Source organism: Marmota marmota, unplaced genomic scaffold (assembly GCF_001458135.2).
Source record: "Marmota marmota marmota unplaced genomic scaffold, marMar, whole genome shotgun sequence".
Taxonomy (NCBI): Eukaryota; Metazoa; Chordata; class Mammalia; order Rodentia; family Sciuridae; genus Marmota; species Marmota marmota.
Window position 1 is genome coordinate 28,288,851 of NW_025999932.1, and position 20,110 is coordinate 28,308,960.

The window sequence follows — 20,110 nt, forward strand, 5'->3', positions numbered from 1 at the left end:
AATCCTTTTAATAACTCTGGGATAGTTGCTATTATTAGCTTCATTTTGCCCACATGGGAACCAAGGCTTAGAAATGTTAAATAATGTGACCAGTGTCACTCTGCTGGGAAGATGTAGGACTAGAGTTCAAATACAAGCTGCGTGATTCCAAAACCCTCCAATGGTTCCAAACTGTAGGTGCAGAAAGTTTGGAGTTGAGGTCAATGGATGGTGTCCCTGGGGCATTCTTTACCCCTGAGGTTATTTGAAAAGGTAATCTTCATCCCTGAGGTTATTTGAAAATGTAAGAAAGTGTATCTTGAAATTTAACCAACATGTTTCAATTATTTGCCCCTAAGAACCGCACAGGTTTCAACATACTACCAACATAGCAACTCCTAGAAGACTGTCACAGAAGAAGGCATAAACAAAACAAAACACACATGTCTCTATGTCCTATGCTACCATTTCATGAGCAAGCCCATAAACTGGATGCCCTGGCCAGTGATAAAACACAAAAATTTAAATGTGGAGTTCTATCACACTTGGTGTTAGGACTAACAGAAGAGGAACTCATTGAATGGAATTCCTTCTCAGGCTTCTTGAAGACATCCTGCAAGAATGATTTCCTTTCTTTCTTGCCAAGTTTCCCCACCCTCTCCTTCTTCTAGGAAGCCAGCAATAAAAAAAAAAATCTAAGCAGCTTTGTCTGCCTTAGATCTAGAAGGGGAACAGGTGAATTGGAATACTAGTGACAAGGATCTGAATTCACAGGGAAGGAGATTCACAGACCTTCCTACCCACAAGAGAAGAATGGTGAAGAATGGTAGGGAGTTAGATGACTGTGATCCTGTTATACACAACACATGCTTTTACATAAGTCCAATCGCTTAGGGCCTCAGGATGGATTTCACTCTCTATTTTGAGAAATGCATTTAGTAGGAAATGTGTTGTGTCCCTCAAAGTGTCTGGGGGAAATTCTTTAAATTTTTCTAGTCTTATCTGGGTGGAGATGGTTGGCATATCATTAATGCTGGATTGTGAATCTGCCTTTATTCTTATAATAATTTTAAATAGTATAATTTCAGGGTAGTAAATCCATCAGGGGAAATTATGATTTTATAACTATACATACTTTTTCCCATTGTATCATTTGGTGAATATAAATGTATGTGAAATGCTACCATTCACTTATAGACACTGAATACTAATCAAAGGTTCTTGCTATCCATATGTATGATTTTCAGAATTAAGGGGAGAGTTGGAATGCAGGAAGAGAATGCCTACTTCAGCTCAAAATACTGACATGTAAATTAGGTACTTGGTGACTGCCAAGTTCTGTTTCAGTCTCCCTATAATTTTTTACTGTTGTGTTTTATCAGACTGCTAAGAGAGGCAAAGCAACACAAACCATTTTTATTTTAGTCGGCTCTGCCTTTGTCAGACCTTCAAAACTGTCAGGATTCCTATACCTTAGGAGAGAAATCATTTGTCAGTCTGGCCAGTTTTTTGGACTTATATCAACTAATTTCCTTTATCTAACAGCACTAGAATATTTTGTCATTTTAGAGTTATTTTCCAAGTCCTTTATTTTATTTATTTATATGTGATGCTGAGTATTGAACCTAGTGCCTCACACTTACAAGGTGAGCACTCTACCATTGAGCCACAACCCCAGCCCTTCCAAGTCCTTCATTTAAGTGCCACTAGATCCTAAGTTGCTCCAAAATAAAAGAATTCACATCTTTTCAAACATTAGTGTATAAAATTTCACAGAAACCTGTCCTGCCCTAGATGGTACCATTCCCCAGTGGTAGCTAAGGTCTTATGTAACTTTACAACATGAGGACTGGGGCTAGACGGATTGGCCAGTTCCGTGTGCAATCTGTTGTAGCTTTTCAACATTTTGTGAATTACTATCAAAAGCATCGTTCATAATGCAAATGCTCTGCTTCTTTGCCAGCAGGAGGAAAAAATACCTTAATATCTTTGCAGGCCTCCCAGGAATTAATAAATTGCTTATACAACTCAACCAAACAGATTTTACCAATTAAAATTATCTATATTGGACCAGTTCACTTTATTTCATTGTACTGAGAGGGATTTTACAGAATCAAACACATTTTAGACCATGAAGTCAGAAACTAAATCTAAGCCACATCAATTCCTGAGTTTCAGTGAGTTCACGTCACCTCCGACCAGGGAGGGGGTTGGGACTCCTGAAGGGTTTCCTGCTTCTTTCCTGTGGGCAGTGACTCCACTTCCCAGCAGCCAGGGACTATTCTGAATTAGCTACAGGAATGTCAGACCCCTTCAGAACTTGCCCAGAACTTTAGCTATATAATAAGATAGGTAAATTCAGATCTAGAAAGCAATCATTTATTTCTTCTGGCCCAGATATTTCTTTTTTCAGGGGCAACTGAATGTTGTAGAGTTTTTTACATATTTGATTTCATAGTTTTATAATTGTTAACTGTGTCTATACACTGACTCCTTCAATGTTCTCTCCAACGTATGTATAGGGGCTGATTAGAATCTTCATTTGGTTGTTAAGTTTTCATGAAAAGATGATGATCTTGCTTTTAACCAGTTGCCATCTTTAAAAACAGAGAATACTTGCAATGTCACTCCCCAAATTACAACTTCAAACTCTACTGCCTAATAATCCTTGCCAGAAATATATTCAAAGTGCATTATCTGAACAAACCACAGGCCATGCACTCTCCTAAATCAGCATTTCCAAATGTGTTCCCCAGGGAACACTGGTTTTGCAAGATTCATTTCCTGGTATCTGGTGAAAAGTGGTCTCATGATGAAATACACCAATTTAAATAAAATCAAACTACTTTTTGCAGGATTTCTCTTAGTCTTTCCTAAGTGTGACTTTCCAAGAAAGGAAAGAGGATGCAGCATTTCCCAAAATTACTTAACCACAGAAACATTTTCCCTCCTTAATGTCTATCTAGTGGGACTAGTGTTCTGTGAGGCAGATTAAAAAACTCCTAGATGGGCTCCATGCTATTTCTGGGTTTAAGACAGAGAATCAGAGGATTGCATATCTGAAACTCCTTAATTTTACTCATCACACCACCAGATATTTTTACTGAATTATAATTTGTTGTGATGTCCTTACTTCCACCATGAGATGTTATAAGACATAATCAAATGGTATTTGCTGTTGAATTCACTGTAGCAATGGCTAGCAGTACCATCCACTACATCTTATAGTATTCTCTTTGGGAGATTTGTATGTGAAATTACTCTTATGTATCAAGTTCTTGGGGGATGTTTCTTGAAAAATATGAATTCGTTGGAAAAGGTATGCTGGCAGGATTTTACTTTATGGATCTGGTAAATCTTTCCCTTGACCATGTTTTCCTCATGATTGAAACTCAAGTTAAATTTGCAGCCTTTTTTGAAAAACTATTCAGCATTGTACATTTTATATGCCTTATCTTCTTCTAGAATTATACATTAACCAACATTTTTCTATTCACTAGATTTATGTTTTTATAATCTTGATGAGTTGTATGTTCTTCTATAAACTGCCTCAAATTCTCTATTGCAAATCAATATATATCTTTCCCCACCCTCATATCATATTCCAATTAACCCTAAGGAGACAGCAAATACTTTTTTCATAATCTTTATTTTATTCAAATATATGGACTATAATTTGTGTTCAGGTTTACCTATGTTCTGCTTGTATTCTTTGATATTCTCACCACTGTGTTCTCATAACTAATGAAACTCAGAGACAGGATATATCTTCTTTAATGATCTGTCTCCATTAAACCCCCACCTGTTTATTTTTCATTATGTAAAAGGTTTATCAAAGCCCACTTGTTGTTTGCTCTCTTTTAAAATTTATTTGGGGTCATCAATTGATATTGCTAAGACCACTGGTGGTTTGTTTATTTTATTTTTAATTTGTGCTCCCATCTCTGTTCATGTTTAAGTTACCAAGGAAATGAGGGATTATATAATATAAGAGTTGACCACTGTCCAGAATTTACTAGGAATGAAAGCCCTCACCGTGGGAGGGAAAAGGAGAAAAATGAATCTCCATTCACTTAAACCAATGTTGCAGATTCCAAATTTGGCAACTGCCTGTATCTAGGATGTATATTTATAAAATCAGAGCTAATAAAAGCAGTGACATAGAGCTATTGAACCATCAGTTTGGTTAATGTGAAAATCTCAAGTTTTGTGTACTTATAAGCATATTGCTCTTCTGCTAATTTTCTTCTAGGACTTGTTTCTTGGCTGCTCACAGTTTCATTGTGAATAACTTTCAACTGTTATTCAAAGTTCATTGACTTAATTCACTTAACAGATTTTCCTGTATCTTTGGTTAAACAGTATCCTTTCTGAACAGGCCCTTCAGTCACCAGCACTGAATAGAATGAGACTCTTGATTCATAAAATGTGAACTTATGACAGTCACCACTTAAAAACAAAAAGAACTTGAGCAATACTTGACTGATACAGTCTCAGCCTGTTTTCTGCATTCCATTTGTTTTTCTGCCAGTGTATTCACCCTCTTGTTGTGAAAGTAGTTGGGTAAGAAAGTACTAAACACAGAGAAAGGGCAATTCCAAAAGAACAAATGACAGCTTAATTTAGGCTGATGCTACCCAGTTGTTGGGGGTCTCACCAGGGATAGGCAACATTCATCACATAGGTTGGGCAAATTCTCAAAATGCCATTTGACAGAGTAATGGGAGAGAATGTGTCAGTAGTGCCTACTTGCCTTAGCTGAGGACATAGAAAAGGAAGCATATTCTACTCTAGTTAAGTTGAATGCAGTTGCTGTATCTATTTAAAGATCGTCTCAGATTTAAAAAAAAAAAAAGTTAATGAAAATGAGAGTGCCCTGAGACAGAATGGTTTCCACAAGTTTCTTTATAATTACAGTAATACTGACATTTATGTAGTCCACAAGACTGGACTTTCTAACATTCCTATCATGTGAACAATGAGAGTATTACACAGGCATCAAAGAAGCAGGTTCAGGTAACTGATGAATGACATAATAAGGAAAATACACATAAAAGCTGTCTTTTTTCATAAGGTTATAGCTGCAATCAAAGAATTCTAGAATTTCAGAGATGACAGGTACTTTAGAGATGGTTTAATCCAAGACTTTAAGAAAAAAGTTTCAGAGAAGTTGTGATATTCTGTCACATAATAAATTAGTAGCAGGAGTAGAACAAAAACCTGACTTTCACTTTACCATTTCTTTGACAAACTGTAGAAAAATTGGAAGCCACTAATTGATTTCAAGTAATAAAACTGTTCTGTTTCCTTTGTAGTTTTTTTTAAGTTAGGTTAAGTTTACCTTGTTTCTATGCTTATTCGAGGAGTACTGACTTAACAACAGAGAAAATTCCACAGCACAAGAACCAGAATAAACCTGTGCAATCACAGTCCATCTATTTCATCAAGAACGAGGTCCAGTGAAGTTGTAGAACTTGCCATCGTAAAGAATGAGAAAATGTCGACACGTTCTGGATCCCTGTCTCTTTCTTCCAGCTTCTACTTTCTAATAAAGTGGAATTTAGTGCAATCTGACACACATCATGCTGTTGTCTAAGCATAAAAAATAAAATTAAAAGTTTAACTGATCTTAATTTCTTCATAAAGAAGGCAATCACATTTATGTCTCTACTTGGATTTGGATTTCTCAAATTATGTGTGTGAATGTTAGACATTAAACATGGTGTTCCTGTACCAGTAGATCACAACCCTTAGATAATGACATAGAAATCCAGTTCTTCCACTCACACCCATTAATTAGGACAGCTACTAACTATCAAAAAGACTCAGAAATATGGTATAGATATACAAGGAAGTATTATTTGCCTTAAAAGGGAAATAAATCCTGTCAAAATGCTACAACAAAGATGAACCTCAAGGACATTGTGCTAAATGAAATAAACTGGTCACGAAAAGAAATGCTGTATGATTCCATTTATATGAGTTACCTAGAGTTGACAAATTCATAGAGATACAAAGTACAATGGTGGTTACCAGGAGCTGGGAAGAGGGAGGTATAAGGAGCTACTTTTTAAAGGATTTAGAGTTTCAGTTTTGTAAGATGAAAAGAGTTATGGAGTTGGATGGTGGTGATGCTTGCAAAAAATTATGAATTATGAGTATATTCAGTATCATTGAAATGTACACTTGAAAATGGTTAAGATGGCAAATTTGGGGCTCAAATTGTAGCTCAATGGTAGAGTGCTCGTCTTGCATGTGTGAGGCATTGGGTTCGATCCTCAGCACCACATAAAAATAAAAAAATAAGGGTATCATGTTCATCTACAACTAAAAACAATTTAAAAAAAAACTTTAAACAAAGATGGAAAATTTAATAGAAAAAAATCTAATTCTTTCTTATCATGGACTAACATGTTCCTCCTTCACCCACTTAGCATCTTCTCTCTTCTCTATTCCCAAGTGTCTGTCCATGAGGGAAATAAGTACCATTATTATTTCCCTTCTCTCTCTCTCTCTCTGCAATAATTTCCCTATTGATTCAATCAAGAATGTGGGGGTTGGAATTAAGGACAGTATGACTTCTGATAAACTTTCACTTTGTAATATATCACTTTATTTTAAAGATCTCTTTACTTAATAAACTACAGAACAACAAGACAAAAAGCTTACAGATATGATGTGCATATATTTTGGAATGTACCTGAAGATGAGCACGTTTAGATTCATCCTGGGTTTGGGTAACTAATTCTGATCCTATGCATCATCAAAGAGTCCTTTATTTATCCTCCTTGTTTTTCCTCCCCATGAGTGTATCTGTTGTTGAATCATGTCCATGACATTCAGTGATTATATCACTACAATGAGGTCACTGGGGAGCAACTTACTCCTGTTTGCACTGTTCCCACCAGTCATGAGAAATTATAAGTAGTGATGGCCAAAATTATATTAGAATAGTGCTAAATTTTCTTTGAAAGATGTAAAGCAGAGTAAAATGATAGCCACTATCAGTAAAAATGCTTAAATTTTTACTGATGTGGCTATCATTTCCAGCTATTAATACAGGTACTACAAAAATAATGTTATTATTAATTTAATAAACACTTGATAAACCTTAAGTGAAAGATTAGATCATTGGTAAAACAACTTGACACCTTGTACCAGTGGGTACTAACTAATCAAGAGATTACATAGTTCTTTGTTCCCACTAGAGAAATAAAACCAACCTGGAAACTTCATAATAAATGACCAATTTTGGTTCTGTAATATGATTCATTGTTGTCTCCTGAGTAAAAAGCCTAAATGGCCTTTGATATATTATATGATCCAAAATTCAAACATAGGTTGTTTAGCATTCATTATAAAAACTGAAAAACTGTCGAATGTACGGCAGATCATAGGCGTTAGACCTGTATTCAAATACCAGCTCTTACAATGTGACCTTGGACAAGTTAATTGAACTCCATATATCTCTGGCTTTATCACTTCTAAAATGGGTATAATAGAATTTAATTATAAGGAATGTTCGGGGGAAAAAAATAAATTAAAATTTATAGAAAGCTCTCATAGCAGCGCCTGGTAAGTTGTGAATATTCAAATATTCTTTATTATGACAGAAAACCAGTCTTACATTTACAATATATTATATAGTAAACTCAATAATGTCTGTTTGCTTTTGCTTTCTGTCTTACTAAACCACAATATGATATTAACAAATGATGATTACTGAGTCACCAAATTGTTGGCATTCTTTCATGCTTCCCTATGATCTTGACGATCCCTTTAAATTTTTAGGTATTCATTGGCTTCAAAAATTCCATCGCTCAGTATAAAAAGGTGGGGATGTTTAAATTTTCTAGTTAGAAAAAATGAAACATAGAATGCCCATGTCTGTGTGAGAGTGCATTTTCAGTGATAATGAAAGTGTTCAGATCTTCAAATGTTTAATGGAAAAACAACCCTCAGCCAAAAAGAACATAAATAATTTCTTAATGAAATCAATTATTGTGAATACATCTAAGATGGTCTTCAAAGAAATTTCACTGAATTCTATGTGATATTTCTAAGATAATATGCTCTTCATATGCATGCTGAGGAACATTTATAGATTATAGATTATAGTTTACCATCAAACATTTATTAAACCCTTTGTCCATAAAGATGATAGCATCTGGAAAAGCACCATTGTAAGACACTTCCAAAGCTAAAATGGAGCTGTTTTTTATTCTAAGCCTAATGTATTTTTAAATCAAACCACAGGGAAATACTTTTGTTTCTATTCAATCAAGACCTGCACACAGAGTTTATGGAATGACATAATATCCTTCCTGAAATCAGACCGGTATGTAGGACCAGTATCCTTCACACATAACCAGTTCCTGAACCTTTACAAACAAATCCCAATTTCCAAGGAAACAATCTCATCAAATGTTGCTCACTAGAATACATATTGTTCCTCCTGGAAATATTACAATAAGATTTTTGCAATTACAAATTTCAACTTCCCCTCTAAAATTCAATATAAACTTATGTTCATTTATTGAAATGGAAACAGTAATTTTATAATGGCTCTAGAAAGTCCTGATAAAATCATACAGTACCAAAAGAATAATTAGTTTTATTAGTCCAGGAGGGGGTAGTTATTAACTGATTGTGCATTTGTGTTTTAAATCGGCACCAGTTAGAGGCTTAACTTTCTATCCTATAAGGAGTATGGTTTGCTTTATTGGGGGGAATATTAAGTTTTAGAAATGCCCAAGCTTCAAGGTTGTTTTCTCCCCCCAAGAATTTAAAAAAATAAAAAAAATCTAGCAGCTTGTAATCAATATTCTCTCCTCTTTGCCTGGAGAAGCTAATGCTTCTGTGTGCAGGTCACAGGATTTGTTTTGAAGTGAACAAACACATTTATCCTTTACCAGAAAAACAATATCAAAAGATCAGTGGCAACTCCAGACATAAACATACAAACAGGAAGAGAATATGATTCTAGTTGTCAGCCCAGTGGCTTTAAGAATAGATTTCTTACTTTCCCCTCTTAACTGAAGATGTTCTAAGAACTCTGGGCAGGGTGGACATTTAGTCCCCTGTCTTTTCCCTTAATTAAATAAACAAGTGTCCACGTTTTAAATGTGGCCAGTGTGAGGAACCCGCAGAAAGCTCCAAAAACAAACACTGAGTAAACCTTTCTCGTTTGTTCTGTAGACACACGTTACATTTTGGAATTTGTGATTCACTGTCCCACCGTGAAGTTTTTTATGCACTTTATATTGAGTTATGTGGCAGCTAAGAGCTGTCACAGTTTGCTTAAAACTGCAGCATAAAGTTATTTTTGAAAGTTAAGTGCAGCATGGCATAGAAATCCATACATTGTAAAGTGAAAACAATAACTCAAAAAACTGGGTTAGCGTGAAACACAGCCAACAGAAATCAGAATTAGCAACAGCCTTTCACTGCCGGCAACTCACCTTGTTGAATTTTAGTCACTAGCTGATGGCGTGCTAGAATCCGGCTCATCCTGTAAGGAGAGCGTCTTGTAGTCTGATCAAATCGCAAGTACATCTCCTGGCCCTCAGGTGTCATGGAATTTAGATAGTAGCAGCCTGAAGCTGGGGTCCTGGGCACCTGACTGAACATCTCGGCAGATTTTCTATTGCCACCTCAGTCTGCCTGTGGCTGTTTGCAACTGTCCCCAGCCTCGGTCTAAAGGCACCAAGCCCAGGAGAGCTCAACAGACCAAGCGATTTTTAAAAAGAAAAAGGAGTGCCAAAAGCCGCAACTCAGAATTCCAATCCCCGGGCCCTCACGTGACTTCCAGGATCCAATCAGAGAAAACTGGAAACGTTCGCAGTCAGCCTCAAGCCCCGCAGAGAGGCAGGCAGTTCAAGCAGCTTGGATCCCCCACGCAGTGCGAAAAGAGAGTACAAGTATTTGACATGCCTCTGAGCTGACGAAGCACCCAAGCCCAGCACGCACTAAAAGAGTTAAAAGAAAAGAGGAAAAAAAAAAAACAAAAAACAGAAGCCAACAAGCTTTGGGCATAGGAAACCTTTCAGGCTACGAAAGTTAAGAGAAAGTTTCTTGGCTTTATATAAATAAGGCTGTTGCAGGCGGTAAAAAAAAAAAAAAAAGGTAGAAGTGATAAATGTCTTAAGTAAGAAACAACTTCAGGTAAGCACACATAACTTGAGTATAAACTACCAACCTTCATTGCAAGGAAATAAAGATTTTTCAATGAAAAACAAGCTTTCTACTCCGGCTTTAAGGAATAAATATGCAAGATTCCTGCCCTCCAAGGATGGGACCTGAAGGGCTCTTACAGATAAGACTCATAAAAGCAAACTATGCAAAGATTATTTATTAAAACTCCATACATTCTCCTTTACTTTTTCTATTTACCCAATTTTTAATCACCCAGAAGCAAAATATAATGAGGAATACCTATCACATTTACAACACTGCTAAGAATCACTACACAGTGTGCAAAATACTTGCAAATATGACTATTGCCAACCTACTGTATTGTAGATGGACAGAGATGTTATGCAAAAGCTTATAAGACAAGGCCACATGTGAGAGGTGATTTTAAAAGACAAACACAATGCTATGTGAGCAATATTATTTCTGACTGGGATGATGATTACCAAGCCAGGCACAGAAGAAAATGTGTGTGTGTGTGTGTGTGTGTGTGTGTGTGTGTAATGAAGGTTGGGGAGGGCTTTGCAGGATGGACTATGTCCACAGTGTATGCAGGCTGAGAATCAGAGTGTATGTTTAAGGAAACTGCTAGTAATTCAATTTGGTCATATCCAAGTATCCATGTGGGATAAATTAGAATGCCCTCACCCCATTTTTCCTCTTTACAATTGTTTGATGTAAAGAGGAAAAAGTCCATGGAAAACCTGTTATCAAATTCTGAGCCTGGGTGGAAGAATAAACTTCTTTAATAAAGAAGTATATGGCCAGGTTGTTTTTACATTTGGCTGACTCAACTGAAACATGGCATAATAATGAGAAATTCTCAATTAAAAATGTAGCACGACTTTGATTAGGACCTCAATTCTTGTTACTGTGGCTCTCTGGTAGCGTAGCTTTAACACCTTTCCTGGCTGGAATTTTTGATATCCTGATACTAGAACTTACACTGTCATGACAATTGTGAACCTTTTCTGATTTACGTAAGAGGAGGCAAGTGTTAGTTTTCAGGTTGGCATCATATTAGAAAAAGAAAGGTAGATCTCACTGGATCATACTGTGCACTTTCCATTCTTTCTTAGGATTTGATCGAGGTTTTTTGTTTGTTTGTTCCCCAGCATCCCTTTTAGAAAGGTGAGAGGGAACTAGTGAGTGGTAGGGCAAAATCATGGACATGAATAGTAGAAAGGTTTAGTACAATATTGCAATATTAGATGCCTGGAAAGTCCATTAGCTAAGTTCACAGAGTCAGCACTGCCTGCCATCTGATCAAGGTGCTTCTATTGTCAGCCACTTCGTGAATATACTTCTGGTTTGGTAGACCAACACTGAGGGCATCCTTGTCATAAACCTTTCATTCAAGCCAGAAAATTGCCAGTTATTGCCTTTTCACTAGGTAGGAGAGAATGGAAGAAGGGTGGACAGTGAAGGAAGAGAAGAACATGGAATTTGGGGACTTTGGACATGTTTCAGGAAGCTAAGCAAAGGAGAGTAAAAGGCAGGAAGTAATATGTAGTCATTTTATAGTTGTGAATACACTTTAAAAAAGATTGGCTAGTCTCAATGACAATCTTGCAATTCATTGCTTTCTTGGCTGCATTTAAAAAGTAATCAAATTATGTGATGTGTATGTATCAATATACCACAATAAAACATCCTGTTCTGTATAATTATTATGCACCAATACAAAATTTTTAATTGAGTTGAATGCAACATAAAAAATAAATAGAATGATTCTTCCTGAGAAACACTTTGTTTGCATAATAATGAATATGTCAAAGTCCTAGGGTGTTTCTGATGTTTTCTTGTTCTGAAAACATCAAGACCATAAATATGTATACTTTGACATGTAAACAGATGAAATAATATTTCATAGATTGACACAAACTGAATTTAAATTAGAGAAAAAAGGAATTTTATTCCCTGATTAAAAGAAAGACAATGAGAATAAGCCAAATTTTTTAAAATTAAAAAAGCAAAAGCAAAATGTTTTAACAAGAGGATCAAGGAAGAATTATGTATTGAAACTCTGTCTCTTCATGTCATATATAAGGTACCAAGTCTTATTTTATGGCTCAATTAGTATCTACAAATTCATGTGACTGCTCACCATGTTTTTGCCATTTTATATTTCCCAAGTAGTATATTTAAAGTAGATAGGTAATATTATTTTCTTATTAGCATTAATACCTTACTTTATGCTAATGTCTTTCCATTGCAATGAAACCTGTATTTTTTTTGTGTGTGTGGTCCTGGGTGTTAAACCCAGGGCCTTGTACATGTGAAGCAAGCACTCTACTAATTGAGCTAAATCCTAACCCAACCTGTGCTCTTTTAATGAATTTTGTGTGTGTGTGTGTGTGTGTTAAATCATTTAGTACCAGTGGAAGAAAAATTACTACTGGGGTGGGAGTTCTATTCTACTAGCAGTAAAAAGTTGCTGATTACCTCTCTGGGTCTGTCCTCTCCACATATCACAGAATAATTTTACTCAGCACTGCCAAATGAGATCCTAAGGAATCAGAGAGAGGAAGAGAGTGCCCAAAATATGAGCGAATCTTCCAAGACTGATGCTTTCTCTTTCTTTGTAATTCCCTTAAAAATGAAAGAAATGGATGTTGTTAATTTCTAGTTTTCACCTTCCCTAATTTAATTATTGAGAGCAATTTTTACTATTTCAGACACAATAAACAAATGAATATTAGGAAACAAAGAGAACGAAAAAGAAGGACAAGCGGTAGAAAAAAGTACAGAAAGGAGGTAACAATGTTGAGTACCTTCTGGCCTTATGCTATTTACATTTCATGTATTTAATTAATCTCCACAACAACTCTCAGAAGTACCCTATTTTATGGAAAAGAAAAGTAAGATGCACAGAGGTGAAGCAATGATCCAGATTATATAGCAAGTGAATATACAGCCTGTGTGTCTCCAAGCTGATAAAATTTTTACCATTTCCACTATCACATAAGAGACAGTTGAAAGCTAAATTGTGGCACTGAAAAAGTGCTGAAGACATTAGATAGGGAAGAAAATTTTGGGAGAATAGATTAAGGATCATCTTAATCCTATTTAGTTGCATGTGATCCTGGAATGTCTAACTGGAAATATGAGTTTGTGATGGCCAAAATACCATGGTGACTGAGTTCTGAGTGTTCTAAGGTAAGAAAAACAGAGCCCACAGCCCTTGAATAATCAGTGACAGTCCCTAAGGAAGAATCCATAGCTGAGAACTAGAGACTCCATTCTAAAATGAAGCAGGAGCATGCACACCCACAGGCCTGATCCCCGCCCTCTTTGACAACTCTTCTTTTGCAGAGTAGGTTCATTGTCCTCTGTTTTTTGCACATCCTCAAGGCTAGCTCTACCCATGTCTTGCCTTCTCCATGGTATTCACTCTCAAAGCAAATACTCTAAATACAATCAAAACTCTGATATTTGATCTCTTAATAAAACTTTAAGTATTTAAAATGTTCCAATCTTATGATAGATGATCCAAGATTAGCGCTCAGTGGAATCTTGTATAAACATGGCAGAAAGCTAGGAGCGCTTTTACAGAAGCCAGGAATGGCTCACTAGTCTTTCATCTGTCTGCATCTCCTTCTACTCCTTCACACACATTCCAGCCTCCTCAACAGTCTGTGTGGAGGGAGCCAAGGTAGTGCTGCCAAGTAGGAAAATGTTTGAGATACAAGTGGCAGGCAGAAAAATGCAGAACAGATTTGGAAGGCTGCTTTTGAAATTACACAAACCCAAGGGATGTGGGTTGATGTCAAAGCCTTTCTGTGGACTTTGAGGCTCAGTTTGGGAGGATTTCCAGTAGTTGTGATATGTATGCCTAACTCTGTGCAAAAGAACCTTCTTAACTTGCATGTACTACGAGCCCAACGTAGGTGAGACAATGATACCAATATTTGCAGCTGTGATCAGGTCCATCTTGACAGGGTTCTGACTAGATCTTCTTCTGATCAGCTTCTCAGTTCTCGATCATGGCTTCCATTTGGAGTCTAGATCTTGTTGCAATATCAGCCCTCTCCACTATCTTTGGTTAACCTCCCCTTCCTGTCCTTTGTATATGAGCCTCCTAGAACTTATACTCTGCCCTCATACCATCCCCTGGGGACCCAACTATCAATTCAGCTGATATGTTCAGTGATCTGGCCTGACCTGTTCTGGTACCATGGCCCATACCCAACCATTCCAGCCAAATCAAAATTCTTCAACTTTTCTCAGTTGTTCCACAAGTTTGGAATTGTGTGATTCTCTATTCTTCTATCCATGAGACTCAGTTAAATCCTATTGCCTTTGAAAACATTTTCATGACCGATACAAATTTCTTTATTATTTGTTCCCTGCATATTAACACCTGTAAACAATCACTACACAACACATTAATTAGATTAGACTCTTAAATGCTCATATGGACTCTATTTGTTCATTACATTTATTATGGGCATATAGTTTTTACATCTTAAATTTAGAAAGGATATAAAACAACTTCTAATATAACCAATCAACTACTATTGGAGTTCCCCTGTGAGTGCAGTTAATTTTCTACCTTCTTATGCAGAGGGTATTATCTCACAGAGAACCTAAAGCTGTTGAAGAAAGTTCTTCCTTATAATGTCCATCCACAGCCTCTAATTCTGCTATTTGGAATGAGACAGGACTGTCCTTTGGATATATGAAGAAGACCAATATGTCTTTTACAAGGATCTTTTTTTTTTTGTAATCTAGACATTCCTTTTAATCAAACCATACAACTTCTAACTATTCCTCAAGCAGACTGCTCTCTTTTGGATCTATTCCAGTTTGCAAATAGTCCTTTGAAAATAGGCACCTATGCTAAGTTTAGAGATCCAGACATGGCCAAGCATGGTAATATACAGTACAGTGTGTGCATACTTCCTGCATTCAGGGTTTTTCACTCTTGAAGATTCAGTTTGGGATTATGGTAGGTTTATTTTAAATTTTATATTTACTTATTAATGAATTCAACATTGGATGAAAGCCTGCACAGCACTGCAGTGTGTATGGAAGATACAATGGTAATAGAATGTGGCCTCTCCCCTCAAGAGATTATTTGTCAGGGAAGACAGAAAAGGACCTCAACACTACACCAGTATTAAGTGATGTGTGGGAGGCTATCTCTGTCTTACAGTTGACCTAAATGGTTAAGCTGTGTGGTGTTTATGTATTTTCATAGAATCTGATATTAGATAAATATTCTCTATTCTGTATTTAACAAATAACTTTTGAACTCAAGAATAGTTCTTTAAACTTACAGGAATTATTGAGATATTTTAAATTCCTGATTTTCTCCCCCCGGCAAATTTATTTCTACCGTATTCATTTTGATGACTAACAAAAATGCCTATTGTATAAAAAGTGAAAAATAAACAACTGAGTAAATTTGGGTAAAGGTAAAGTAAAGGCAGGAAAAGGATAAAATCCAAGGGTGAAATCAGTTTATAGAAATACAAGCCACAAAACCCTGCACATTTGTTGGAGATATGTGAAAATGTGGTTTAATATTCCTCTGAGACAAAGTAAAAAAGAAATAAGACCTATTACAAAATTCAGTATATCCATAAGATGAAAATAGATCATGGATTCAAAATAAACATTTCACCAGGTATTGTAACCCAGGGAAGATTTTCCTGGGTCTTCATAAAGAATCAGCATCCTTAGAGATATTGGATATGATAATAAAACATAACTGTATCATTCAATAATAGTATGTATAACAAAGCATTATGTAGGAAAAATAGTTTCTATGAGAGCCTCCAAAAATATGATTATATATATGCTATTCTTTTTTTTTAAGATAGCCTTGACATGTTCTGGTGCCCTTTTTAAAAAAAATTTATATGTATGAAGACATTAATTGGTGTGAATATACATAGTATACAATCAGAGATATGAAAAATTATGCTCTGTATGTGTAATAAGAATTATAATGCATTCTGCTGTCAAATATGCTATTCTTTATGATATTTTAAACCATGTGTTGGACATCATCATCACTTCTCTGCTTACCACATTGCTTACTTAGACTACCAGAACCTAAACAATCAGGTCCCTTCTTACCACTCCCTGTTTTTCACTAGTCTCCTCTCTTGCATCCTTCACTTTCAGACTTCTCACTGTATGTGCTACTCTTCAGCTTGGAATGCTCTCTGTGGAACCCTTTGGAACACTGGCTCTTCAGCTTTCCACATCAGCCTTACTGATCTATTCTCAGGCGGGCCATTCCTGTTCACTTCACCTAAGTGGAAGCAGAATACCATTTATTGCACTTTAGCACTTTTCCAAGTTTGTAATTGCATATGTATTTGATCATTGACCTATGTGTTACTTAGTTGTTGCTTAGACTGTATCTGTTTCATTCAGTTTATACTCAATGTCTACCCACAAGGTCTGGCACATAGTAAGAAATCAATAATAACTGGTTGAATAAATAATTCAGTGAAGGATTATATGAATTTTTCCAAAGATAAAGTTAAGACTCTAGAGTAGTAGATGCAAACATTTTAGGCATTATAAATGTTGTAGTTCATACAATAACTTGGATTGGATAAGAATCGCATGACAGATCATTCAAGGTTTTATCTTCCAGAAAGAGCCTTGAATACACATAGTTTGCTTTGTTGCTTAGTACCAAAAGTATATGCTTTGTCCATCAAACAGAGGAGAGTTTAAATTCTATTGCAAAAACTAGGAAACCTAGAAAGATAAGCAACTTCTTGCTTCACAAAGAGGGGTTAAAAATATATTTTAAAAATGTAGTTATCTGTCTTATCTTTGCATCTGCCTCAAATTTTATAAGCATGTTGCTTATAAAATTGAACCTCAATGGGCCAGTTACAGAGGCCTTCAACTAACCTTTACAGATGCTCCTTCTGAGAGACTTTAATCCACTGATCTATGTTCTGTAGGAACCACTATCCAAACTGATACAGTTCTCTAAGATACCTTGTTTACTAGTCTGTATGCTTCCATAGCAATATCATGGCATAATCTCCCAAGGTGATCACACTTTGTATTTATGGCCTTCTTGGAACTGATCAGTCTTGTTATGTTACCAAAACAGGAAGCTACATTTATTTAGCTTCTTTTGTTCTTTGTAAAGCCACATTACATTTGGGTTATCAATCAGTCACCTCTGTTTCTTCATGCTCATATGTATTTCTTCAGTGATTCTTTCAATAATTTGGAGATTTTAATTAATTTACTGTCCAGTATTTTCTAGAACCTACTAACTTTTTCCCTCAATTAAAAATAAAGCAAATGTTCATTGTTTTAAAAGGACTGGTTAGAATACTAGAAGGGATTTTTTAATTTCTTAGGTGAAATTTGTCTTCACTTAGAGACTTCTCCTCTTTTAGGTCAGATAGAATTCTATAAATTCTTTCCCCATCTTTTTTATTGAGGTGTGGGGGTGGGTACCAGGGATTAAACTCAGGGGCACTTAACCACTGAGTTACATACCCAGCCCTATTTTGTATTTTATTTAGAGTCTCACTGAGTTGCTTAGTGCCTCACTTTTTGCTGAGGCTAGCTTTGAACTTACTATCTTCCTGCCTCAGCCTCCTGAGCTGCTGGGATTACAAGTGTACACCACCTTGCTCAGCCTCCTTCCCCATCTTGAGCAACAATAAATATATTTTCTTATTGTTGAACCATAGTTTAAATATAAAATCGAAGTTTTCTCATTAAACAAATCCTATGATAAATCTTTTCAAAAATATATTATTTATTCTCTACATTATCTGTTTTGAAAATGTTTGGGACTGCATAATAAAATGCACTTCATTAGCAAGATTATATGCTGACCTCTTCCCTTGAATCTTACATTTTTATATCTAATTCCTTTCTATCTGAATCCACATAGAATTTGGGCTTTTAGTAAAGTTTGGAAATATCCATGGCTCACAAAGAGTGGAAGAATAAGGGTGCAAGATTAATAATGCAATTTATGTTTTATATATTTAAACCATAAATGCCTTTTTGAGTAAATACAGCTCAGTAGAACACAATAGCATTTTTTCCTCCTTATTCCTGCTAGAAGGCTATCTATCAACCTGTACCTCAAAGAATGGAAATTGGTAGAAAGAATAAAAACGTTAAATAATATTCCATAAAAAGAGTAAGACTAACAATTTGCAAGGAGAACAAAATGTTCCTCTAGAGGTCTAGATTTAGGCTTCAACAGAACTCTGGGGTGATTAGGAATATAAATTTTAGGACTTCAAGCTGAGCAGCAAAGGGGCTTCCTCTTTTAAGTTGAGAGGAATAATGTAACTGAAGGTGATTATGGTGTGATGAAAATATATTTGTTAGCATCTTGCTTGTCATAATAGAAACAACACCACTAACTCACCACCCATGTTATTTGAATCTTTTCTCTTACCCTTTCTTATTCAAGAATTTTGAAATCCTAATTTAAAGGCCTTTAGGATTCTAAAACTCAATTTGGAAGGCTGTACCCACCCCAGGCTCCTCTTGATTCATCCTTCCTTTCCCCACCAAGAGCTCTATATCTAGGAGATATGTAGCTAAATTGAGGAGATAGTGATGGTTATTTCCTGGAAATAATATTTCAGGAGAAGGACTGTGATGAATAACGGCAAATAAATCAAGAAGGAAAGTGAATCTAGGGCTCATAGGCTTGAGTGGCAGGAAGGGTGGTCTTCAGGGAAGGATCAGAGTTACAGCCAATGTGGGAAGTTTTCCCATACCTACTCTCTATTGGTACTCTGGAATTGTGGAACAAACTAAACTTTATCTAATCTTCTTTTCAAAATCAGTACAGTTTTACTTTTGGACAAAGCAGTTTTCTAAACTTAGACCCATAGCTTTCCTTGAAGGTTGCTCATTCTAGTGCTTCTTTGAATTAAGGGAAGAAATGGTTATTCCTTGGCTGTTGTGCTTTGTAAAAAATATTTACTTGACAAATAAAATTTATTTATATTTAAGGCATACGAGATGATGACTTGATACATGTATATACCATATACTGATTAGCACAAATTAATTCATCCACCACCACCCATAGTTGTCATTGTGTAGTGTGGTGGTTGCAGGATGAGAACATTTAAAATATGCTCTTTTATCAATTTCAAGTAAACAAAACAGTATCATTTGCTATAGTCACTAAGCTATACATTAGATTGGTAGAATTTATTCATCTTACTTATCTTTAACCTACATATCTCCCCATGCTACCCTTTCCCCTGGTCTATAAGCCCTGGCAGACATCATTCTTACTTCCTGCTTCTGAGTTTGACTCTTTTTTAGATTCCATGTGTAATTGAGATCATGTGGTATTTGTTTCTCTACATCTGGCTTATTTCACTTTGGATAATGTCCTGCAGGTTCATCCATTGTTGTGCCTGTTTTGTGCAGTCTTTCTAAGGGAGCTCTTTTTTATTAGAAAATATATATGTGTGTATAATTATGTAGAGACTCTCCTGAGATTTCTTATATCATCAGAGCTTGATGATTATGAAAGCACGCAGTGGCCTCTGGCCAACCTCCCAGAGCATGACCATAATCACACTATGTCTTAGAGTACAGACCTGTTTAAACAGACCAAGTATAGCACAGATCGCCAGGCGTGGTTACCTTCTCCTTACCCTGCTCCACCAAGATGACTCAACCCTAATCAATCATAGGAGAATGCTTACTGAATACCAAAAACATGTTCACTGTACAGGATAGAACATACCAAGAGATACTCTTGGTTTACAACAAACTTAAAATATTCTCTTTAGTTCCCTGACTTTGGGGGTTTCAAGTGATGTCCTTGACCTTGCCTTGTTGTCAATATGGATGGCCCAGGATTCCATTAATCAATCAGTGTATGTAAAAAAAAAAAAAATGCAGGGGCTAGGGTTGTGGCTCAGTGGTAGAGTGCTTGCCTTACATGTGTGAGGCACTG

At 36.0% G+C, this 20,110-nt stretch overlaps 1 protein-coding gene across 7 annotated transcripts in view; it reads right to left on the reverse strand.

Annotated features, from left to right (window-relative positions):
* The window catches only part of Stard13 (StAR related lipid transfer domain containing 13), a 484,966-nt gene that overhangs the window by 149,134 nt on the left and 315,722 nt on the right, over positions 1-20,110 (reverse strand). The window contains exon 1 of one of the 7 annotated variants that reach the window (XM_048800818.1): positions 9,441-10,309. The exons of 5 other annotated variants lie outside the window; for them this stretch is intronic. In XM_048800818.1, coding sequence (XP_048656775.1) covers positions 9,441-9,609 — 169 coding nt within the window. In that variant the 5' untranslated portion in view covers positions 9,610-10,309. Of the gene's footprint in view, positions 1-9,440; positions 10,310-20,110 lie in introns of those variants that run through there. One more of the 7 variants, XM_015484203.2, reaches the window with a different exon arrangement.